Genomic DNA, 26,121 nt, shown 5'->3' with positions numbered 1-26,121 from the left:
TTTGTCACTGCTTCGTGTCTACGTAAAGGTCAGCGGTAAAACTCCACATGCATCCCCCTCTCACTTTCTTTTCCAGTTCAGTAAACCTCCAAGATAACCCGCCTGAGTCTTACCATCTTATCACCCACCAAAATCTATTACAGCTGACCTGCAGTTAATGTTAGATCAAGTTGAATCCCAGTAACACGTTTAGGATAAAGTAAAGATTGTGTTTCTGATTTAAACAAAGCAAAAAACACATAGGCATGAGTAAAACAAAAACAGCAGCTCCTTGCTTATCTGTTTGTTATGCAACAATATGTTGATTTGACTATGAAAACAAGGGCAAGAACAATTACTACTCAAGTTAGTGATGTTTTTTAGCCGCTCAGAGCAACAAGGGATTAATATCCAAACAGCTCTTAGTCTGTGTTAATTGCTGTTTTATGAACAATTACCTGGTGAGGTGTGGTATTATATAATAGACACAAGCATTGTCAAACAACCACTCCATACACACAGAATGATCACAAACAGAGAAATTTATCTACGAAATACTTCAACTTCCAGTCAAAATACCAGAATTAAGAAAATACTCAAACAGGCTAATAACCTAAAGAGGAGAATAGAACAATAAGAAAATAATAATTATAATGACATGAACAAATAATACAACTGAAACACTAATATATAATAAAAAAAACAACGCAGGGTTATCACTATCAGCAATATCGTCGCTGCTTTGACAAGTCAGAAGTCTGTTAATGTCAAAGCAGAATCCAGCAGGTTTAAAGCTTGTGAAAATGCCTTCTTTATCAGGCAAGTCTCCCTAAACAAACATCCTGTCAAAACAATAGAAACACTCACAGGAAACATCAAATTTGTCTTTCAGAGGTCTCACTTCCAGTTTAAACCATTTTCTGTATAAGAGACGGTTGTTCTGTCCCTTTGTCAATTCATCTGAAAAACTGTTGTAGTGCTACAGGAAATCAGAAAAGGCCTTCACTAAAAGAATGAACAAATACCTGCTGACTATAAATCTTCTGCTGAAGAATGTTTGAGTGGATTCACATTTCCAAAACACACCATTAGTTATAAGTCCTTTCCTAAGCCAGAAAAGCAAGTCAAACCTTGTAATTACTACCTAAACTTTAAGCATTTTGGTTATGAATATGTCATAATCTAAACCTCTAAGCATAGGGGCAGCATGAGTCAGAGTCTCTGTCATTTCATCAGTTTTGAGGACTTCTTTAAAGCCCAGTATGTTCTGCTCTGAATTCTGGCTTTTTCTGTACTTCTCTTGAGAGACGTACCAAAGAGATGCATCAAAGCTGGAACATCAGTCTGAACCTGTTCATGTGAGAGAAGAACTGTGTTGAATCAAAGATTATTTGGTTTTAATTCTACATAAATTGCAACTCGTCTATGCAACCCATCAACCTACAGGTTCTGATTACCACTTGTACCTAGTCAGAGCTCCACCTTCCTGTAAAATGTGTGCAAGGCAGAATTTCCACCTATCCGAAATAAATAAGTAATGAAGAACACTTACAGCGTCTTGGGACGTGCAATGAAAAACAAAACCTCATAAGACAGAAATGTGAGTGAAATGGGGCCTTTAAACCCTCCAAATTTTGAACCCACAGCTGTGACAGGCTGAATAATTCATAACCTGAGCATGACTCCATCTGTAAACAGAAAAACTGAGCAGCTTTTACAAGTACACTGTTTGCACACTTTGTTGAACTCTGAAAGCTTCAAAAAAATGTATTTGATTATATGCGATCAAAATGACTGCACAACAATTGAAAAAAAAAATCTATGTAACAACACTGTTACATAAGTGTGTAAGTTTTGGGCTGAAAAATCAGCAATTATTCAGCTTCGTCAATGGGGTCTCTACTGTCTGCTGTTTGAATGGCGAGGTTAGTCCGCTGAGAAACCACTTGGGCAAACAAGCAAATGACAAAATATAAGATTAGTTGAAGACATCTAGCCTATGTGGCTGATACACTGCTTTAAAAAAAATACTCCTGCTTAAACAGCACCCACAATGTATGCATTGCCTACCAACATACAGTTTGCACACATATCAGTTGAAGACTTCTGGAAAATAGTTTTTAAAAAAATAATTGTTATTAGAAATTCTAAAATTTATGCAGATTGTAACTTTTTATTAAATATTGTACACTAAATGTGACACTATTCATCAAAAATAGTATTGATAATGAATTAAGACAATATATATATATATATATAATCTTTGTAGGGCCTGTGTTATTAAACTGTCACTTTTTCTTAATGCATCGTTTTCCCCAAGAGGCAATTTTTTTGGGCGGAAAAACCTGCCTCTTCAGTAATTAGTACCAGAAAACTGGACTTACTAAACCGATCATCGCTTTATTTTATTCTTCAAAGTTAAACGAGGCGAAAACTCAACACGGAAGAGACTATGTCCATATATGGTAATGAGAAGAAGGGAAGCCCATCTGGCCTCAGACCAGTGGTAAAGGAATCACTTTCCATCGTAGAACGGGGCGTGAACTTACTATTCATAGACCGCAAACCCGAACGCACAGGTTACAAGTCTCAGGGAGTTTCTTAAAGTAACAACAGGTTTACCTGAGCAGATATTAGAAATGCGACTTGCAGAGTCTGAGGATGAACTAGAGAAGCTCCAGACAGATGGGGACTCCGAGAGCGACAGCAGCCACAGCAGTCTGGACAAGGACTACGTTCCCAGGGGTCTGGGCCCCGGATCAGGAAAGTGAGTTTTTCACATATGCAAAAAGCTGTGCGTGGACTTGTTGCGGTCTTGCACATTATGAATTGTGCAATTGCAAAAGCAAACACAAATTTGTAGAATGATGACCAGTTGGTTTGCAGGGCGCAGCCGAAATGCACCGCAGAGGGATTGTCATTGTTTTGTTTTTTTCCCCACCCCAACATTTGGGGGGGGGGGGTAAGGGGGAATTAAAGCACAGCGCAGGCTACCAGATCAGCAAAAAGGCCAAAGTTGTCCAGAGCGGTTCCGAGACTGAGTACTTCGTCGTGGTTCTTTATCGAGCTGTGTGGAAGTGCAAGCTCTTTGTGCACTTGCAGCTCCTTTTGTCCTGCACTTACTTGCGCACATAAACCTGCAGGAAAAGCGCAGGAGGCCCCCGCATCGATGTGGATGGATTGGTTCCGCTTAATAAACAAGATCTACCCTCATCTGTAATGCACAGATGCACACAGTGAAGGATGGTTGTTTTAACTAGAGGTATCGAACAGAGAACAGATTTTGATGTGCATTTGAATGCGTTACTTTGACCTGGGGGGGAAACGCGTCTTTAAAACAGCAGTACATAAATACTACAAACAACAGCTTAGTTTCGCCGTGTTTTTTATCTTCTATCTTAATAAATTCATAAATAAGATGTCAAAAGGAATGCATTTCCCATTAGCTGCATGACCACATAAGATAAGGATAAGATGCACCGATTCGGTTAGGCCAGCATGTATTATCATGGAGGAGATAAGAATGTGAGATTGGGTGAAACAGCAGTCCAACCGTTTGAAACACAAAAGCTCCAACTTTTGTGTTTATAACCTGGCCTGTGAATAGAATGTTCCAGATGGTTTTACGTGGACTTTAATAAAAACAAAAACAAACAAACAAACAAAAAAAAACCAGAAAGTAAAATTTTGATTAGATCTGATTGTATGGTATCATTATCTAAGCTTTATTTTTATCTTTAGGGATAGTTTATAGGGTTGTATCTAAGCTTATCATATTTAGATATTATCTAGGGAGATTGCAAAAAGTGACGTACTTTAGTATTTGCACATGCAAATTTCCCAAACAGTAAGAAGTAATGGTTGAATATTAACAAATTCAGCATATAACCCAGTGTTTGGCCATATAAATACAGGGTAGATTTTAAATAAATAAATGTAAGACCAAAAAAAAAAAATGTCTTCAAAGTACATCAAGATACTTTGACTTATACTTATAGTTTGATTACTCAAGATGAAAGTCATTCTCTTCATCAAGTAGATTGCTGATGAATGACGTCATGCTTTCTTTCCGCTTTACAGCCTTGTCTTGTGCTACACTTTGGACTTCATTGTCACCTGAATTTTTTCCGTCTTGTTTTCTTTTTGACATCATGTGCCATCATTTGTGCCACACTTTGGATCGCAAAGGCTTCATCGGGGGGCAGGAGATTACGTTTCTTAAATCTTGGATGTAAAGCAGCAGTAAGTGGGACAATATTTGGGGATTGAGGCCGACACATAAATAGTCCTTCCCAACTTGTTGTGATTTGTGTCGTCACATCAGTTTGGTATGACTGGGCAGGTGCAGTCATGAAAAACCTGGGCCTGTATGGACTTCTGCATGAGTTATGTAGGTGCAAACAGAGTAATGTAGTCTTGTCCACTCAGGAACCCTGTTGCTTCTTCAAATGGCAATAAATTAGAAAATATGATTAAATTAATTTACTGTGTACAGTTTAGCAATACAAATCACTTTGTTGTCCTAAAGAGGGATGTTACAAATGGTTATGTTTTTCAATAGCAGAATTTGTGTTTGTGGTGCTTTGATTGTTGTCACAGTCATAAAGATATCCAAAAATGAAGAAATAAATAGTAGTGTTAAAGTTATTGTTATTACAACAGTGCCACAAAATATCACAATAAAACTAAGTCCATGTTGCCTTCTGCATATTGATGCTGTGTCCATTTGCTGCTGCTTCTACATCTTAGTGCACGTTTTTAAAAAATGTTCAACAAGACATTTTGCAGCAGCCACACACCGAACTGAAAGTTCTGGTTCTCTTCAGAGCTTTTGGCATCACCAAGTTGCAGGGTATGCATCACAGATCGCATAAATGTCCATTTATGCTTTTCTGCCAAAACCTTCACTGCTGCTACAGTATCAGCACTATTATCATGGACGACAGTTTTGACTTTTTCCAGTAGAATGTCAAACCACTCTGCAATATTTGCTGCTGTGTGTCTTTCTTCCAGTGGCATTGTTGTCAGGCTGTGGAACTCCATTTTCTAGTCCTCCCCAAGAAACTGTTATGCCTCCAAATATTTGTGCCCTCTGTCTCTTTTAGGGTGTTTTTTAACTTGTCTTTGATTTCTTCATACATTTTTGCCACCATTTTTATGAAGTAGGATCTGGAAGGAAGGACATAATTTGAAAGGCGATGACCCTGCTGCAATCAAAGTAGCACTTTCAGTTTGTACATCGAGTCTGCAGGCTTATCTTATTGTAAATGGTAAAAGACACTGCTATTTAATTATTTAGTTCTGATGCTTACCTATAAATAAATATTACAGTATTAATTTTTCACACAACCTATACACCATTACTCAATACCCTGCCAGGTAGCCACTATGATTAGTTGGTAGGCATAACATTAGCCAAAATATACCTCATTGTTCATCTGTAACATGACAAATTATCACTCATTTAAGAAAATAAACGATACCTGTTGGTCAGCTGCGGAGGAGCTTGATTCATACAGCGGGGGTTTTCTCTTCAGGTACTTCAGATAACCGTTTGTTTCTATAGTAACTCAAAATGCAGTGATGAAACACAAAGCAGACCTTTTTCAGTTTCTGGACTGCTTTATATCCTTACCTGTCCCAGGAGGACAGAGGCAGGCAAATAGCCTGACTGTTAACCATCTATAGTTCTGGTTCAATCTGGTTGCAATACATGTAATATTCTTACAATTTAGAGCAACCAGTTCATTTAATATCTATCTTCTTCAAATTTTAGAAAACCAGAGGGAAATCCATCCAAGCTCTACATAGAAAGGCCAGAATTTGAACTCAGGGCTTCTTCCTGCACAGCTACCGGGTTAAAGATTCAAACATGCAGTCCGGTTGTATAAACACTATGACATAATATTACATTCAGTTCTCAGATTCCTTAACCATATTCAGTGTTATGGTCTCTAAATATTTATACTCCTGCTGACTCATATTTAAACTGAATTTTTATTGTGTTTTTGAAACTTTACCTGTAAGATTTTTTAAATTCAGTCAGCTAATCTACACAGCTGTTGGAGCAAAATAAAAAACAAGCAACCTTGAGCTTTACAAAATGAGACATAATGTATCTTATTCATATCATTGGGTCTCAAGGAGACATGCCTCTTACTCCAACTTAATCTTAACTGCTCATTACCGAGTGAACAGCTTCACAGGAATGGCTCTGTAATATACATAATTAAACTTGTTTGTCAAGTGTAGGCTATCAGGTTTTTCCAAGAGAAATGAGGGACGATAAATGTCATATCCATTTAGGTCTGAGTCAGACAACGTGGCCACTGTTATTGTTTAATACAATGTGGACTTTACAGAGAGTGTTTGTTTTACTTTTATAACCCGCACTGCTGGATCAAGTCCAAGAGACTGCAGAGAAATTGAAATTATGAATAACATAATGGGGATGGGCTTGTAAGCTGTAGTAAAAACATTGTGGTTTGGTATCATCGCATTAAGTCACACACACAAAAAAAATGAATTAATCGTTCAACTCCTGATAAAATACATTTTTAACTATAACATTGATATTAAAATTTTATTGTTGCTGTCGTATTAATTCATAAACCAAATAAACCAAATAGCATTTTTCAAAGTAAAAACATTGTTGAGAGTGTCGTCTACAAAAAATAAATAATTTTGCTTGCCTACTTGTCCATCTGCCTATCCTATCTATATATTTTTGGGATGAGTTTTGGAAACTGTAGAGCAAAGTCTGGAAAAGTATGAGCTTTTTACATAAGCTATATTTATGAACACAGCTTAAATATCTTTTGACATTAGGAAATCTATAATGGAACATATTGGCAGTTCAAAAAAGTAAAATGTTACACCTTTTGAAAATTACAATTTTTACAAAACCTTGATATACCTTGGCAGCTGGCCCAAACCTGCAGCATACATCTAGGGCTCTTGTCAATACTGACACTGAATGAAAATGAAGACTTAAACATTTGCATGAGATAATAATATAATATGTTTGCTCTTATTTTTTATATCGGTGGGTTGGCACATGATTATAAATTGTCTGATGATGTTCCAGCTTTGTTCAAAGAACAGTTATTACCTTGTATATCATTAACCCTCATCCATTTCCTTCTTGTACAGGAAAGCCTTCACTGATGAGGAGAGTTCAGCTGCTGAGTGGAATTGTAGCCCTGCAAAGAGAAGAGCTTCAAGGAGGCAATGTCGCTCTGTATATGCCTCTCCACTGTCATCGCCTGCATCCAAGACATGGGAGGGGAGACGCACTTGTAGAAAGAAGGTCAAAAATGCAACTACACCCAAAAATTGCTCCTCCTCTCACAATTCTCGCAAGAGACTCTTCAGTCCAGGCAGGAACACTCAGAGCAGGAAGCGCCAAAGACGAGACTTAGGGCCAGACAAAGATGGAGATGATGGAGACCGCTGGCGAAATATTGATGAGGAAGATGCCGAGCCTCCTCAGGCACGGTTCCGACCACAGAGGGATGTAGGTCCTCAGCTGAACAGAACAGCAAGTTACACACCACTTGAGCTGTTTCAGCTGTTCTTCACTACTACAGTAATTGATACACTGGTAAGAAATACTAATACATATGGGGAAAAGAAATGCCAAGGCCAGAGGGAAAGCTGGGTGCCTGTTACAACAGCAGATATGTATTCTTACATCTGCCTTGTCCTCTACATGGGCATTGTACCACTGAAAACTCTGAAAGAGTTCTGGAGAGGATCTACACTATTCAGTCTGCCATTTCCTGCTTCTGTCATGCCTTGCAGACGTTTCCTAGCCATATCCCGCAGCCTGCATATGAATGATCCCGCTAAGGAAGCAGCTAACGACCAAAAGAAGGGAACATTGGGTTATGACAGACTCTTTAAGATAAAGCCACTGTATGAGCAGATCTTGGAAGCCTGTCACACTCACTTTCACCCACACCAGCACATCTCTATAGATGAACGAATGGTGGCGAGCAAAGCAAGGTTCGGATTTAAGCAGTACAGCAGAAATAAGCCAACAAAATGGGGATTTAAGCTCTATGTGTTGGCAGACTCAATATGTGGCTACACCTTGAATTTTTTTGTTTATGTCGGAAAAGATGGGGAACCCACAGGGAAGGGGATAAGCTATGATGCTGTGATGAGACTACTGAACATTCCTTTTCTTGGCAAAGGCTACAAGCTTTATGTTGACAACTTTTACACTAGTCCAGGTCTGTTTCTTGACCTTCTTAAAAGGAAAATCTGGGCCTGTGGCACTATTCGCTCCAACATAGCAGGTTATCCCAAAGAAAAACCAAACAACATGCCGGAGAAAACACCCAGAGGAACCATTAGGTGGATCAGAAAAGGGGATCTGTTGTTTGTTAAGTGGTTTGACACCAGAGAGGTAACAATGTGCACCACTATGCACAAAGCTTACAGCAATGATATGGCAAAGAGAAAAGTGAAAAACAAAGACGGACAGTGGACAGTAAAGCATGTTCCCATTCCAGGCTGTGTCAAAGATTACAACAAGCACATGGGGGGTGTTGACTTATCCGATGCACTTATTGGCTATTACAATGTCCTTCACAAGACACAGAGATGGTACAAAACTCTGTTCTATCACTTTGTTGACATAGCAACAGTAAATGCCTTCATCCTCTACAAAGAAATGTGCAAAATGCAAAATCGACCAACAGGTACACAGAAACTCTTCAGGGAAAAACTCATTTTGTCCTTGGCCCAGATAGGCTCTACTCCACGCCGGTCAGGCCCACAAAACCTTATGCTGTCCATCTTTCCGTTTGGAATGCCCCATATGCCTCCAATGAACATTAAGCCTAGTGCATTAACCACAGTGCCACCGTCTTCCTCTTCTGATGTGGTGCTTGGCTCAGCTCCTTCCTGCCCTGTGGAAGTCAGCCAGAATGCTTCCACTGGTGAGGCAGCTGTTGCAGAGTGTGATGCCCCAGGTTTAGGGCACCTGCCTGCTTACTTTTTTGAACAAATGAGCAATGTGGCCTCCAGAAATCGGGCCACCGCTGGAAGGAGATCATGTGTGGTCTGCAAGAGAAAATCACCCGTCTACTGCAGCACTTGTCACAAGACACTTTGTTTCACAACTCTAAGAAACTGCTATAGTAAATGGCACAGAAGCAATAACATCTGTGTCTAATAATGAACAAAACTGAGTAACAGGTACGTCTTTAGCATTCATTTACCCTCATTCTTCCTTTTTTGGTCTTTTTTGAAAAACCCATCCAAGGATACAGAGCGTTACCTAGTAGCATTGTTAATGGTCAAGCAGCATACTTAAACAGTTATTTAGATAGTGTCCTCACAATGTATTAATGTGAGGAAAGTAAGTATTTGAAGCACTGCTGATTTTTCATGTTTCTCCACTTACAGAAAGCGGAGAGAGTTGTGATTCTTAAGGTAGTTACACATCAAAATTTGAAATCTTTCATTTCATCTTTAAAATCTTTAGTATCAATGCATAGTATTAGTAATTCATGTAGCCTAAAATCAGAAACTGGAAGACAATAAAGTTATCCAGAAATGAACATATTTCATTGCTACATATTGACTTTAGAAAGGAACATTCATCAGAAATCCTCTTTAGTATCAAGAGGACATTTGTACTTGATGCCTAAGTTAGAAGACAACACCTAATGGGACAGCACTCTTGCTTTTTTCTGTCTACAAAGGTGCTAATTTGGTGGTCTTTGACCTTTATCAGACATCCACCATTTGCTCTTAAGAAGATTAAATTGTATAAATTGTATCCTGCCACCATGTGTTTTACAGTGATAGCACAACTCCTGCCACTTTAATAACAGAGTAAGAACCTTAGAATTTTAAACTGAAAACTGTAATATGAGCACATTTCTGCAATAAGTTATCATCCAAACATTCACTTTTATTAGGACAGGGGTTTGTCAGTATACACTAATCTTTTTGATTTTGATCAGTCATCCGTGAAGAATTAAATTACATCACTGCTGCTCAATAATGCGAACTTCCTTCAGCTGGAAATTTCTCACAGTTTTAGATTAAGAATACTTTTTATTTTATGTCAGTATAAAACTCCCCAAATTTTTGTGCATTGGTCCCGCATTTTGTATTGTAAAGTTTGTGTAGGTATGTCTCTTACTTCTTGATATCTTACCTCAGGGGTTAAGCATGAAGCTACTTTGCTCTCAGGTATTATTAAAACGTGTAAATATGGACTTTGACACACTAATGAATACTGCTGTAGACCCTGACAACTTGAAAAACGCATACGGCATTGTTATACCACTGGATCACAACACTGTACTGTATTGACATCTGTCTTGAAATGCTCATTTTGATAATGCAGACTTTAAAAATTTAGTCTTGGGGCACATATTTTTCTTATCATTTATTTCACATCCTACATGTAGACTACAACATCACTTTTAAAAACATTTTTGTACTACTTTGTCTTAGCTCCAACAAAAGTCTGAGTAAGGAGTGCAGTCAGAGCACCGGAGGTTTTCATGTACATCGTTTTTTATGTATTTACAGCTCAGCCCTGGAAATATAGGTCTCCTGCTAATCATTCTAAAAGAGGCTCTTTAGGTAACAATACCCCAAAAAATGTCCACTAAGTAATCTAAAAACTGCAAAAATTAAAGTTTGCTACAGATACATGAAATGCATGGCAGTAATTTTTTAAAATAGTCAAGTACTCTGATTAATGCATTGACTTACATATTGTGAAGTATCAAGCATACACATTTGGACATGATTTCAAAACTAAACAAGTGTTGTTTAGGTATCTAATTAGCATGCAGTAAATATTGCAAAAAGAAAAATTACCCAAAGAGCAAAAGCATAAATATAAAACTGGTTAGAATGAAAACTATCAAAAATAGTAAAAATAGGTTTTTGAAAAGTCTCAATCTGGATGGCACATATTATTAGAAGCTCAGTGTAAAACCTTGAGCTGGTAATTTTACACCAAAGTCCCAAGATATATGATTATGTGATTTACTAAAAAAAACTGCAATAAGAATAGAGTTTCAGATATATATTGAGAGCTTTTTAATTCTGTTGTAAATTGGTGAGCAATTTCTGACTCTCGTGTGGAAATAGTAACCAGTTAACTTCAGCATAGTACTGTAGATCATTAGTTAATTATTAAGCTTAATTGTGTTTGTGTCGTTTATTGGTTGTTTGGACTTTGGCTTACATGAAAAATGAAAGGCTGGTACAATTTGTAAAAAAGTTATTTTAGCTTCTACAGGAACTAGACACAGTAAGAGCTTCAACTTGCTGCGGTTTTTATTTAAGTAGTGTGGGTTTTTTTTTTTTTTTTTTTACTCTAACAATGTGGAGAAATCTTTAAAGCTTCCATTGATCACAGTAGCGTACTTGTGCATGTTCAAAGGAATTATCTGTGCTTGGAAATTTTAGTATGGAAACAGCATTACTTTCCCAGTGAAATAACTGAAATGGACTTGAAATGATTTTCTTTTTTTATATAAAAAATGGCATAATGTGAAGGAAAACATTTCAGAACATGTTTGTACCATATGCTACAAACCTGATTTCAGGACTACATACTTGAATTTTCAATGTTCCTATTTACATGTTTCCTATGTGTGTATTTGTAGCTATACTGAGGTAGATTCTTAGGACTGTGAATTTTGCAGAGGTAGTATAGTTGTTTTCAATGTTTATGCGCATAGTGTTATTTTTTTGTGAGCGCTGGACAAATAATAGAGCAGCTTCACTGCAATGTGCTGAGAGGATTTTGACACATTGGTAGGAATGCTTTAGAAACATAATTCTGTGGCACCAAATACGTAAAATAATGATGTGCTGCATCTGGAGTGTTATGTAACATTTTTTTTATTTTCATATGAGCAATTTGAAAAGTCTGAGCTTTTTCTGATGCCTGGCACAGCTTTCATGTGAAGCCAACTCTTGAGCTAGACATATCCGCAAAGAGATTGTTTAATTTTGAACCACAGGATCACTAATTAATGTCAATTTTAAAAAAAAGTTTTTTTGTCTTTCAAAAAATACTCACACAAATTTATATTCACTGACTATTTGTGCTTTCAAGATCTATAAAGATAAAAGAGAAAAAGAAAATAGTTATGATATTGGAAAGGTTCTTATAGGTTATACTGCTGGGTTTTTTTATTATTATTATTCAGGCATTCTCACAGAAACATATCAAGCTCATAGAAATATGGAGTCATAATAACCCTCAAGTATCATTTGAGTTTACATTTCATATGGCTTTTTTTTTAAATAAATGAAATATATAAATCCTGACTTTTTTCATACAGCTGAAGTATCATCCATAATCTGAAACATTGCATTTTGTAAGTCGACTGTAACCCAGATTTTCTCATTTCATGTCTGTTTTTTTTTGGTCTTGCGTGATTTTGTTCATGTTGCTGTCAGATTTTTAACATTTCAGTACCCAGACTTTCACTCCTGAGTCAGGTCACCCCATCATCAATTTATTCCCTCAATTCATACCAACAAATTACGATTTTGTGTAGTTTAGGATCAGTTAACCGTCATAATATTTTATCCCTGATCAAGTTTAAATAACTAATCTGCCTGTTCCTGGTTGATAGCCATATAGTAAAAATTTAAATCAGTATTCCATGGGTAGAATTTAGAAAATTACTTTGAGTCAGCGGTAGAGATGCAACGTCGCCTTGGCTACTACAGGACCTGAAAAATGGTTGGAACAAAATATTTAGATGGCAAGGTTTTGAATGTACAAAAGTTGAGTGTAAAACAACCAAAACAGTAAATGTGTAGCCAAGACGCATCCCCAAGCATCTGGTGCTACAACGTGTTGATTTGCCTGAACTGTGTATAAAATCCCTTTGTCAAAAACCTGCTCAGTTATTGCTTATTTAATGGTAAATGTAAACAATAGATAGGAAAAATGTTCTCTGATACTTTCATGATACAAAACTAAGTGTTTTAAGTGTATTCTTTAATTTTAATGAGCTAATTTGTCTCTGCCATTATGAGTGTTAATTTTATCTCTATACTTTTAATTTTTTTTTTTTTTTACATATTTCCTGTAAACAGTTATGAAGGTAGAGTGTTAGAGGTAGAATGTGTTCATGTGTGCATGTTTTTATAAGCTATTTCAGTGAAAGTTGTACTTTTATCAGGTGCAACATGTATAACATTATAGTCCTATTTTATACCTTCTGTTGATTTTTTTTTTTACACTGTACATTTTTATAAGGAGTTTAATCAAAAATAAAGAAATTACAGAGCAATCTGACTGCTTCCTTTCTCAACTGTCTGTTATTTAAAGCCAAGTAGAGAGGGCAGAGGTCTTACTGGATCAATGCCAAGCAAACATGTTTAGCATTTCAATATGATCTCATTCAGCAGGTTAAGTATTTAGTAGGAATTAAGAAGGTTAAATGTAATTTTCAAGAAGTACAGCATTTTTAGTCGAAACAACTTTGCATAATTACATCCCAGGCCTGCCTAGAATACTATAAATACAAACATTAACTGGTTATGAATCAACTTGCTGTTTAGCAACAGAATGGCTTATGTATTTTCTTTTTTTACATTTAGCTTGTGCTTTACTGACCACAAAAGTAATTAGAGCTTGTTCTCTTTCAAAAGAAAAACAACAAGGAAAGAGGTGGCAGCTTAGTTACAGTAAGTCCGGATCAGCTTGAACTGATTCACAGCTTCAGTCTGAACAATCCATGCGTTCACTGCCAGGCGGCAACTACAGCAGTTATATGGCTGTGATTTACAACCTGATATCTACGTTTACAGAGACTTTGCAGAAAGAAGCACCACTCAGATGGAGGTGAGCATCCTTCTGTGATTACATATCCTGTGTCTGCGGATAACAAGACTGTTTAACCATCTGCCAGTCACAGGCACTGACATTATTTGGCTTTCTCCTGAATGTTAAATTAGGAGCAATTCTCGAGCTGCTGCGCTAAATCTCATTTCCCAAGTCATAAAGTGGAGAATTCACAAAGCAAACTTTTGTTTTAATTTCACAGGAGATTAATAGTCTTCAGCAAAGCAGCGTAAGTAACGTTTGGCAAAATGTAATGTCTACAGACAAAACAGATCTTGGTTGAAACTTATTTCGCGCACTGCTTAATCCTTTTTGAAAGCTTACTTTTGGTTGTCAAAGCTGTCAGTGAAGCTTAGGAAAGTTCTGACTTGTGCTTTTTTCTTTCGTGAAGAGCCTCTCAATCACACAACTGAACTGTACTTGCAGAACAGAATGGAGGACAAATATGATACATGACTACACATTACTGCTCTACCAGTCAGTTGTGTTGACATGTGTCAGTGTGAACCACAATAGTGTTTAACATATTGTGGAAAAACATTTCCTTGAAAACGAAATATGATCAACTGGAGGTCAGACTGTGTGACAGTATATGCTGTACAGTGACCTTCACACTGTACTGAAGGTCAAGAAAGCTTTTGGAACAAATTATTATTTTCATAATAGTTTCTCAAGTTCATATGAGTTAGGCGTGTTGACCATTGTGTAAATAATGTGAAAGTTCCTAATAATTCAAACTCAAACCTTACATAAGTGGACAAATTGCTTAAATAAATTATTTCATATACCAAATTTGATCTCTAATATTTACAGTTCTGGATTTCAGATTAACCTGCAGGATTTTCTGCAGAAGTTACGTAGATTTATCTTTTAGATTTTTCCTCCTGTACCTTAACCACATCTCACACCAACACGCTTTTGTGTATGTAGTTGGATTCTGTTTAATAGACTAACACAATGTGGAGAATGTAAGGACAAAAGAAAACAACTTTTTTAATACAAAAATATATCTAAAGTATAATCTGCATTTATATTTAGCCCCTTTTCCTCTGATAACCCCAAAATAAAGTAAAGCAGTTTTAAGTTACGTATTGGAAAATCACATGAATAGAAATGTGTGAAACAATACAAGAACCTAATACGATTGAAAACAAGAAAGCAAAACTCAACAAGAAGTGAGATGAATTCAAACCAAACATGAAGCACATAAAACAAAACATAAAGGTCAGAACTGAAAAAGAAGAAGCTTCTCATCTATGACACTGAAGATAACAAATCCTACAAAGTATCAGTAATTTCTTTTGAAAAACTTCTGAACACATTATTCAGTTTGAACCTGGTCAAAGCCCCAGAGCAGGTGGGCAGCATATGTCCTGACAATACTTGGTGGCCATCATTATGTTAATGGTGCCAGAAGTCAACACCCTGCTGCTGTGCTCTGACAGGATAAAACCATATCACATCATTACACACCATTACTGCTCTTAATGAAGTCAACAGCTCCTAGCAAAGGATACTGTGTCTGTTATCTGACTCATTAAATGAACCAATGTGTGAATAACCAGGAGATCGATTATGAAGTCATTCAGCTGCTCAAACGCTAGCCATCTTCTTCTTCAAAGACCCTTTCTGACGCTCATCAGTCACAAGATCCTTACCCTGCATGTTAGTTATGTTCTTAATGCTATCTTAGCAATTTATCTTTATTCTAGTATTGACTTTTTATTCTACAGCTCTGGAAAAAATGAAGAGACCACTGCACTGAACCCCATTGAAAACCTCAGGGTTATTCCACCAAATATTGATTTCTGAACTCTTCCTGAGTTAAAACAATAGTCTAATTTTAAAACACAGTGTCATTTTATGCCACAATCACGTTATATTAACATGTGATTGTTACATTAAGTTATAAGTTGTTCAAATGCTGTATATATTAAACATGATGCAATTTAAAACTTGAAATCCTGCCTCTCTCTCTTTAAGAAACTCCTGTTCTTTCCTTCAATCCACCTTCTCCACATCATCACAACATTTCTCTGTTAAGCCTTTAACATCAAGGAATACTCCAGATATGTTTTTGAGGGGGGAATGACATAACATGATTTTATATAACACCATTTCTTTAAAAGCAGCAGAGTAAAGAAAATGCATCTCTGTAGTAGCAATAGAAAATGTGCACAAAGCACTATCAGACCACCACTATCTAAACTTACAAGAAAATATCAACTGGTTATAGCATAGAGTTTACCCAGGTTATTTTTCCATTATTTTCAAATTCATCCAGCATACACAAAAGTGAGGCATGTGTCACGTGGATGGATGTATGGCAAGCTTTTAAAATTGGTTTCAATAGCCTGACCATGCCTGACAGAAAAGTGAACATCAAAGTGCAGTGCTTGAACATGACTTGGTGCATTGTGAGATCATGTTTTTTTCACTAGTTGTATGTCATCCATCAGAGGAGTTGCACACTTGTCATTGGGGACTTACTCTCTGCTCACTGCAGGACATTCATTAGATGAAGGTCAGACGAAAACACCAGCTGCTCTTTATTAACACAGAACCTTTCAATGCAGCCATATCCTGGCTGGCAGAATTAATGTTTCAATCATTTTAGGAGAAATTTGTGTAACCGGTTCCTGTCTGGTCATTTATGGCCCTCTGCTGAGCTAACACCATAACACTTGAACCTATATAATTAACCAATAATTTTAAACCACATTTTCCTTTTTGATAATTACAGTGTAAGTGAAAAAAAGTTCAAACCTGACTGCAGTTCTCATTAAGGTCATTTTCAGACCAAAGAACAAAGTTTGTTTTCACACCTAATATTCCAGTGGACCAGGCCTAATTGGATACTCAGTGAGGTTAAGGTTAGCAGTTTCCGGTTCGCAGCTAAACACATTAACCAGACCGTTTGAATAACATATTTTTCCTTATCCATTTTGCTCAGTTCAATGAAATTTCTTCTTTTTTTCTCCTGAACTGCCCCTTATTCTAAGCATATCAAATTCCTGCAAGTTCTTACCAGCAGATGTGATACATTTTTGTCAGACCCTTTTTCTATCAGAGGTGTTACATTGTTCTCACTCTACCGCTGCTGGTGAGCCTTTTCTTCTCAATATCTTACTGCATCTCTATTTGTATTGATTATGTTTACCCACAATGCACTGTGTTGAAGTGTTCTGCATTTCAATCACCCAAAGTGGGCCAGAGTTTGTTCTTTTGAGCTGCAGCAGGGTTTGACTTTCCAAGCAAAGGAGCTTTTGTCTGATTCAGCAGAGCTATGGTGAATGCAAGTCAATTTACAATTTGAGAAAATAAATGCAAATGGTCCAACATTCCAACCAATTAGAAACCAGTTGTAACAGCTATGTCAGCCTCTATCAATTACTTGATAAAAATAAACCAATTTTCCCCACAGTCAATTTCTGAAAACAGTATCTGCGGTGAATTTTGCTATGACTTCAGTGAAAAAAACAAAACAGAAAAGCGTACAGGTTAAGGACACAAGCTTTACCTCCTACATGGGAATATTCAAAACATTTAATGCTAGATGTATTTATGGTCAATGTTTGTTACAGTCAGTTGTTGAATTTCACAAATGATCACACCAAGGAGTATTGTTTTAGGTGTCAACTGGATTTTTCACAAAGTTTTTCCATTTTTGTTTAATCTTTTTTAAATAAACAAATGGCTTATATATGCTGGGGTGAGAGAATTTGTACAAGTTAGAAGAAAAGCACTTTGAAATGCCTTGCTGCTGAAATGTGCTATACAAATAAAATTTGATTGATTGAATGATTGAAAAGCTACGAAAGCCCAGATCATTTATATTTCATTGAATTAATAGCAGCTACTGTATATGTTGAGGATTTTCCTGCAAAATCTCAACAAACCAAGGAGTGGTTGGAACTTAATTAAACTACACATGTTGAGGGGGGTCATGACTTTGAGACAATGATTCAAATAAAGGAAAGCATTATTTCACACATATGGAAGACAAAGGCCTTTGAGCAATAGAAAGAAAAATCAATAGGCCCACAACATTGAGGCAAATATATCCTTAATAAATCTGCTATTAAGGACGCAGCCCTCCGTCTCCAACGCCGAACCATGGATTCGTTCACGCCGAGCTGATGTGCAGCGGCTCTATTTCCCTCCTGCCAGATCAATAGCCTTCAACTTAAAAGCAGCATCATATGAACTTCTTCGTGTGGTTTCCATGATGAGGGGGTATGAGTTTGAAAACATTTCTCTGCTGTGCCTGCTGCTAGCATGTGCTTGTTCTAAATGAAAATCAGCACTTTCTTCTTTGATTTCCAAGTTTGACGTTCAAAGATTCACTTCCTGCTAAAGAGCCCCCAGGCAGTTGAAGAAAAATTCACAGAAAAGCCACACCGGGCTATAAGCCACATGGGGAAAAAAGTAGCAGCTCATAGTCCAAAAAATATGGTACTTTAAAATGTTTTTTCTAAATAAAGTAATAAAATATTAAAAGAACTCTGACAAAAGAGCATTATTTTCCCTACTTCTAAAGCTTGAAGTACACCAGCCAAACCAATGGAAAGGCCGTGCACAGAGAAACTTTAAGTGCAGTTCTGAAAGAAAACAAAGTTGTCGGCCTGACATGCAACGTGGCTTTGTTCTTGCTCCTCTCAAATGTAGCAGCTCATCTTCGTGTACTGGAGCGTTAAATTAGTGCAGTCACAGTTACGCAAAAATGCTGTTGGAGGGTTTAACTGTCAGCAGTTAATCTGGTGTGAATGTTAAGACAGCCTTGCAGAACATTTAGGTCACGTACCTCTGCACGTTTTTGGCTGAAAGCCACAAATCCAAGCGTGAATCCATGATGTATTCTCTGGCAGCTAAAATCAATTATGGAAAAAAAGCAACAAGTGCTATGATAGCCACTGATCTTTTCTTTGTTATTTTTTTTCAAAAGTAAGCAGAAGTAAAAAAGCTCAAATTACTTTATTAATGTTACAATTGATTTGTTTTGTATGCAGCTGAAACTTAAACTGCTCGTACATTCACTTGACAGCACTGATTTGCTCTTTAAAAACTCGTCACTTTAGTAAGTTTATGCATGAAAACGATTGATTTCAATGACACTGAGTCATCTAGTTTTCTGTCTTATTCACAAGGAAGGCGGTGTGTGTGCGTGCGAGGGGGTGTTCTTCTGTGTGTGCCTATGCAGTCCAAGGACACTGAATGAGATAATTGGAGATGACTGATATCCTCACAGTTATAATTGTGTCATTACCAGTCTGTGGAACATGATCATTAGTCCCTGTGGTCTGTGCTGTAATTAACAGATTGGCAGTGACTTAAGGGAAGAGAAGCTTCTGTCCCTGTCCAGACTCGGCTAAAGCCAAGTCTTCACCTTCTGGATAAAATGCATTTAAATGTCCTCCAGTAACTTTTTTAAGCCAGGTCCTAGAATGTCCCAGTTGAAGTGGCAACTTCTCAAAGTTGTGTACACTAATGACTGCAACCTCCTATGAACGAAGGGCTTTCAAAAAATTTTTATATCCATTGAAGCTTTTAGAGTTTATCATGTTACAGTCTCAAACTTCAATGTATCTTGTGCAAGACCTCTATAAATAGAAATGTGGTATGCAGCTACTTAAGCTGCTAGCCCCGTGACCCGATCCTGGATAATCAGAAGAAAATAAATGGACGGACGGACGGACGGGTGGATGGATGGAGTGCATTTGTATTCATTCCCTCTGAGACAATACAGTCGATTTGCAGTTCAGTTTTCACAGATTCAGCCACCTGCAGATGTTTTTGCACATTTCTTTCTGGAGTTTATCTAAAATATTCAAACGAAAATTAAGCTTGGGAAGCTGAAATACAAAGACACAATCCTACTTAGTACCTTATTGGCTGGTATTTGCAAAGCAGAAAGGAGAGCCATTCATTATCCTTGCCCTGAGAGGCTGTGTCACCAAGAGGGGAGATTAGAAATATCTTTAATAGTGCCAAGATGGTTTCCATTGCGCACATTAAGGTATGTTAGGTGTTTGAACCATCTTTCAAGTATTTATGGAATTCAGCTATTTGTGAATGGTTGTGACCCCTAACCTCTGTGAGTACGGAGGGTCCACTGTTCTTTCACTGCAGTGACATCTAGTCTTTTGGGATATCTGTATAAACTTTAAACATCTAGAAGGTCTTTGACTTTGAGCCACTTTGGAAAGAAGAATGTCAGACAGGCTGGTGCTTACTATGAAAAACAACTTCTGTCTTAGTTGGATTTGGTTCTTGAGTTTAACTGTGATGTCTAAACCCTTGGTTATGTTGACTTCTTAGCTTAACAAAAATGAAATTGCATAATAGTGAGATGTAGATTGACTTTAAAAAGTTGCAATGGGGATGTTTACGCAATATTTATTAAAATATGTTTTTAGCAGGACAAACATGGGGCTGTATAGACTGTTTTACACAGAGATATAAATAGTTAAAAATATGCAGTGGGTAATATTTTGTGATCTCAAACAATGCACAACATGTAACTTTAGAGGATTTTAACCAAAACAAAGAAAATTTGAACTGTTATCAAAGCTTTGTTTACAAATAAATCAAAGAAAACACACAGAAAGAAGGGAAGAAAACACACAATACTTAAAATCAAGAAGCATAAAGTTGTCAAAACACACACACACAAACGATCCATGCTAATTAAATAAAACAGACCTTTAGGTAATCTGCATTCACTCCCATTATGCTACTTAGAGCAAATTAGTTTCTAGCCTTGCATGGGAGCTTTCAGGCTCGGTTCCAGTGAAAATTTGGGCACTCCAGCTCATGGACCATTCAGAGCAGTAAGCCAGCAAACCCTCTGGCTCAAGGATTACCAGCCCAATCCCCCACAGCTCAGAGATGGTCAGGAAATTGAACGGAAATAAGCAGGGATAAATAACCGTATGAGGAATGAGGCAAGGGAGCGGAGCCATGCCAAGGACAGCGTTGGCTGTGTTGGAACACATGCATTCGGTGAAGTGCAGATGGCAGAGATGGATGCCACCCAGAAGAGAGTTTGAGAAGTGGGACAGGGAGTACAAGAGGAGAGTTTCGGGGCCAGCAGCACTGTCGTTCGGTGAAATAACTGTAATTTATTACAGGTCTTTCAGTGACCTTTTAACAGAGCGCTCACCCACTGAGACTTCAGCAGGCCTCAGACTGCCAGTGTTACACTGTGGGCTGAATCAATCCACCCACTGCACACTGAGAAACTCTACTCACACGTTTGGACTTTAAACATTTTGGACAGAGCTTGGCTGGCAGCACTGCCTATACTTTCCAATCCTGTCTTCCCTTCCATTATCTCTGCCTAGGCAGTGATAAAAAAGGCGTAGTCGTTGTCTTTATGCCTGCCTGTGCTGGATCTTGAGGTGCGAAAAAGATCCTGTTTGTTGTAACCATTTGGAATCCTTCTTTAAATTTTGTCCATTTTTCATAAGATGTTGTTGCTTTTCGTAACAGTATGTAAATTTTATAAAAAAATATATATATACCGGTATATACTGTATATATACCAGCTTTTTTTTCACTAATCTGTGAAAAAACTGGCAAGAAGCAGGAGGAAGGTCTTAGTGCATACAAGCTCAAGATTGACTTAAAAATTTAGCTTATTTTGTCAACAATTAATAAGCGATCAACTAATTACAGATCCTGCAGTTAACGCAATTAAAAATTAAATAGAATTTAATTTGAGTCCTAATATGTATATATATACAGTACAGACCAAACGTTTGGACACACCTTTTAATTCAATGAGTTGCCTTTATTTTCATGACTATTGACATTGTAGATTCACACTGAAGGCATCAAAACTATGAATAACACATGTGGAAATATGCACTAAACAAAAAAGTGTAAAACAACTGAAAATACCCCTTATATTCTAGTTTCTTCAAAGTAGCAACCTTTTGCTGTGATTACTGCTTTGCACACACTCTGCATTTTCTTGATGAGCTTCAAGAGGTAGTCACCTGAAATGGTTTTCACTTCATAGGTGCCCTGTCAGGTTAATAAGTGGGATTTCTTGCCTTATAAATAGTCATGAAAATAAAGAAAACCCATTGAATTAGAAGGTGTGTCCAAACTTTTGGTCTGTACTGTACATATATATATATATATATATATATATATATATATATATATATATATATATATGTATATGAGATGATGCTTTTCAAAATCAGTGAGAAGTTGTTGACAACTCTGCTTTGTTAATTTCTTTTTAATGGTCTCCACAGATTCTGAGAAGAAGTTGTTCTACTTGTTCAAAGAGGGTTTTGATGCTTGGGGCAGTTTTAGGTTCCAGAATACTTTGTGTCAGATTCTGTGGATGACTTTCAACCTTTCAATGCCTTACGAAAGAGTCATTTAAAGTGAGCAAGACGGCTTCCCACGATTCATTTTAATACGATAATCACTATTCATGGTCTCCATAATGTCACTTTTGTCTTATTGTTTTAAAAAAGAGCTACATTTGTTTAAGCCTAGATAAAAAACAAAATCATGAACAGTTTCCTCACATCTAGTCAAAAAAGCGTTTACACATGCTGGAAAGAAATGTGAAAATATCACTTCTCTAAATGTTAAAGCTTATCAAACATTTAGGGCATTTCCGTAACGGGCACAGTTGTTATCAACCCGAGTAAAATGGATCTTTTAGTACAGCGAAGGAAAAACTTCCACTTCACAGCTGTTTAAGAGATAAGCACCGGCAGCACCACACAAAGCAGCTTATTTCGTTACAGCTCCCCCAGAACAACATATTGATGCTGGTCTGCACTGTGGTAAATAAAATAGCAGAATCTGGAAAAAAAAAGAGGAATTTCTAGCCAGTATAAAAGCACTTACATGGATTTAGTTTTAAGGGTGTCAAAAGTATCACACGTGTCACAAATAGACCAGTTTAAATGTTTAGCCATTTTTTTGTGCACTGAGCATGGGTTTATTATTAATTTTATTATTAAACACATTATTTACTAAAATGAAGATGTTTTTAAAAGCAAAAGTGCAATAAAATGTTATTAGATTTATGTTTAATGTCGTCAAAGAAACTTACAAGACAAATAGGTTCAATTCATTCCTCCTTCAGCTTCCTCTGTGTCCTTTTGGCTTCTGAATTTTGATGAAACTGAGATCAGAAATTCTCAAAGGGAGTCCGACAACAGCGGACTTATGTCGACTTTCAATCGAGTTTGGTTTAAAAAATATTTCAGATACCAAAAACTTGACTAGCAATTTGTCATAGTCTTTTGATCTATGCTTACCACCAAATAAAAACAATTCTACATATTTCAATAGAAGCTCATTCAATACATTTTAGACATTTAAATTACAGTGCCATTTGCACCAAACAGTTATTGAGACAGAAAACAGTTTGAAACGAGGAACTTTCCACTAAAAGGAAACATTAAATATTTAAAATGTTTTTTCACCAGATCTTATTTGCATTTATTTAAACCACTAACATTAATGGACTTGGACTATCATTATGTTAAACTGAGAGACTTAAAAATTAATTCCTGCCTATAAGAGTAAAACTATAAAAACTCATCCAATTATTGAACTCTTTTCATGAATCAGCTGGCCTGCAGGGTGAACTTTTGCTTTTTGGTTAATTTTGATCAGTCCATAAAATGAGTTTTTAAGGGTTCTATCAATAATAGGTGGGCCTATTGCTACATACAAAAATACTGTAAAGAGCTTTATGAATGCAATGTTGTGCTTTCACTTATCTAGATTACATTTGATCACAAATCAAAGCTAAAGACGATCAAATTCAATTCACCAACAACAGTGAAATAATCTTTAATTTAGCAGCAGCTGTGAATTAATCACCCTCTGTGTGTAGTGTATAGTTATGATCAGTGTACTAAGCAGCGTCAAGAACTGTTTTAATTTATTGTTTGATTGACCTCAGAGAACTTTAATATAAAAAAAGAATGTTTTCCTTGTGATCATGGGGGGAGGTCTAGAACTTGAATTGATTATTTTACATGTTAATTTTAAGAGAAAATGGGACAAAGTTAAAGAAAGAGCACCGCTTTGTACTTGTCTTTGTCTTTTTTCCCACCCAACTAGGTGTCTGTTTGGATTCTTTCTCATTTTCTCCACTGACCCAAGTTTACCCCCTTCTTTTTTTTTTTTTTTACAATGTTCATAACAAAGAGTGAGCAGAGGCTGTGGCTCATTCATTCTTTGTCATTACATCCTTGTTCTACCACAACAGAGGCAGAGTACCTACAGAGAAGCTGATTGATTCACAGAGGCACAAACACAGCCAATTACTCTTTAATGTCACTGAATGAGAGTAAATTCAGCCGGAAGGACTTTCCAACTCCAATGAGTGCCACTGCCCCCATCATCGCAGGATGAATAAGGACAGCTGAGCATTATCCGAACAGCTCCTGATCAATAGGTTACCTTTGCAGTATGTTACTTGGTGCACAGGGAACATTAAAGTTAATGATTTGGCACTAAAGCGAACTGTGGTATGAAATGAGTAAAAGTGTTAACACATTACAGATGTGTGTGCTCAGGTTTCTGTGACTCCTGGTTTTGTCGTGTGACCACACTCGGCGAGGAAACGTAAACACAAACTGTCAGTTTTTGAGGATTAGCCATCACATGAGGGCAGGTGCTGCACTCCGGGTGGAGACGCTTCATGTTTCCTGGAGCTTATCTGAAAAAGCCAGGACAGAAATGCACACCACACACACATACGGGGGCTTTTACTCAGACACACCTTCATCCCTACTGTGGAAACTCTGCGGGCAGCTGCTGGCCTTGATTGGCTCATTTCTAACCTCAGAGGATGCAACTCCTGCAGGTTTGGGCTCCCAGTGATTCTTCGGTATATTCGTCTTTTTTTTTTTTTAACCAACATTCCCTCAAACAGTCCTTCTGACTGTCTGATAGCCTCGGTTCTGATCTGTGCTGCCCAGAAGTCGAGCTCATATCAGTTCATCTGCCATCCACTATTAGCAGCATGAGCAAACATCATTGGTAAAATCCTGCATAAATGACTTTCTATTTCATGCCTCCCAGCTGTGTGGACCTCGCAAATAACCATTTTTCATGAGAGTAGTACAGCAAGTCTTTGGACATGAAACACAATCATGTCATGTATGCATAAAACTAGTCACCGTACCTTTAAAGGGGCAGTACTATGTGTTTGCAGGCACATGGTGCCATGTCATAACAGTCAAGAAATTCAACTTAAGTTGTTATAGAAATGCTACTTATATTGAATATGTCTTAAAAGGAATTTGAGTTCCCAATTCAACAAATTGTCTCTTTAAAAACTTTTGCCTTCAGAAAGTCCTCACAACATCACTCTTCCATTACCCTTTTAATTATGTTTTTACCAGCATTGCACTGAGAAGTAGCTCCTATAATGAGTTCAGCGGAGGCACAGTTCCACCAGGTGTTTGCTAATTGCTGCTGGTTAATCTAAAGGAGCTGAGTGGGGGAGGGGTGCTCAGTGAGGTGGAAGTTTAGAAATCGCAGCTATGACTTGAAGGCAGCGCTAGGTCCACTCAGGCGTTTTGCATGGCTCAATGGTTGCCATGGACACTAAGAGATTTTTCAAACATGCATGAAAGAATCAAGGCAGCACTCCACGTATGTTTTTGATGAGGTGGTAACATAATAACATGATGTAAAGCTCAAAAAGTTTATTTTACCTAATGCTGCCCCTTTAAGACAAAACTCTTAACATGCTAGGAGTCGTGAGGAGGATTTTTAGTGACCAAGCAACTTTATACAAGCAGGGAATCATTGTGAATTGTTTGGGTTTTTTTCTTGATTAGAAATTACCTATTAACGGTCAACTATAATGTCAGAAAGGTATTTAGGGTGATCTTAAAACTATGTGAAAATCAGGACTTTTTTTTTTACTGAATTCATCAGTATCTATAAATGTTTCAAAATATAGTATTTTCTCTTCTGCTGTACAGAGTTACGGCAAAGAAATATTAGAAAGTTATTATTTTTTTTACACATTTACACAAATCCCTATAGTGCTGAGAAAATAACGGACGTACACGGAAGATTAAATCTTCAAAAGAGCGCAGCATGCCTTAGGATATTGAGAATTATGCAGTTCCTTCACTATCTGTTTAAAATCTGACAAGTTTTATGTCCAGAAACACATCAACCAGAAATTTGATCATAAAATTTAGATTGCTTTATGGACAGCAAAGGTTTTCCTTTCTTTGAGGCTGACAGCAAGACTCGTGCAAATTTAAAAATTGGTGAATAATTGC

The 26,121-nt window shown here is 37.1% G+C and overlaps 2 protein-coding genes across 2 annotated transcripts in view; one reads left to right on the top strand and one right to left on the bottom strand.

Annotated features, from left to right (window-relative positions):
• LOC116718581 (protein kinase C-binding protein NELL1) overlaps window positions 1-26,121 on the bottom strand; it is a 233,510-nt gene that overhangs the window by 95,549 nt on the left and 111,840 nt on the right. The window lies entirely within an intron of this gene.
• Window positions 2,518-13,274, top strand: LOC116718582 (piggyBac transposable element-derived protein 4-like). Its single transcript, XM_032560665.1, has 2 exons — window positions 2,518-2,746; window positions 7,132-13,274. The coding sequence occupies exons 1-2, from the start codon at window positions 2,619-2,621 to the stop codon at window positions 9,161-9,163; spliced, it is 2,160 nt and encodes a 719-aa protein (XP_032416556.1). The 5' UTR covers window positions 2,518-2,618; the 3' UTR covers window positions 9,164-13,274.

The sequence above is a fragment of the Xiphophorus hellerii genome, chromosome 4, assembly GCF_003331165.1.
Source record: "Xiphophorus hellerii strain 12219 chromosome 4, Xiphophorus_hellerii-4.1, whole genome shotgun sequence".
Taxonomy (NCBI): Eukaryota; Metazoa; Chordata; class Actinopteri; order Cyprinodontiformes; family Poeciliidae; genus Xiphophorus; species Xiphophorus hellerii.
Note: the sequence above shows the minus strand (reverse complement) of the source record. Positions and strands in the feature narration are given on the sequence as shown.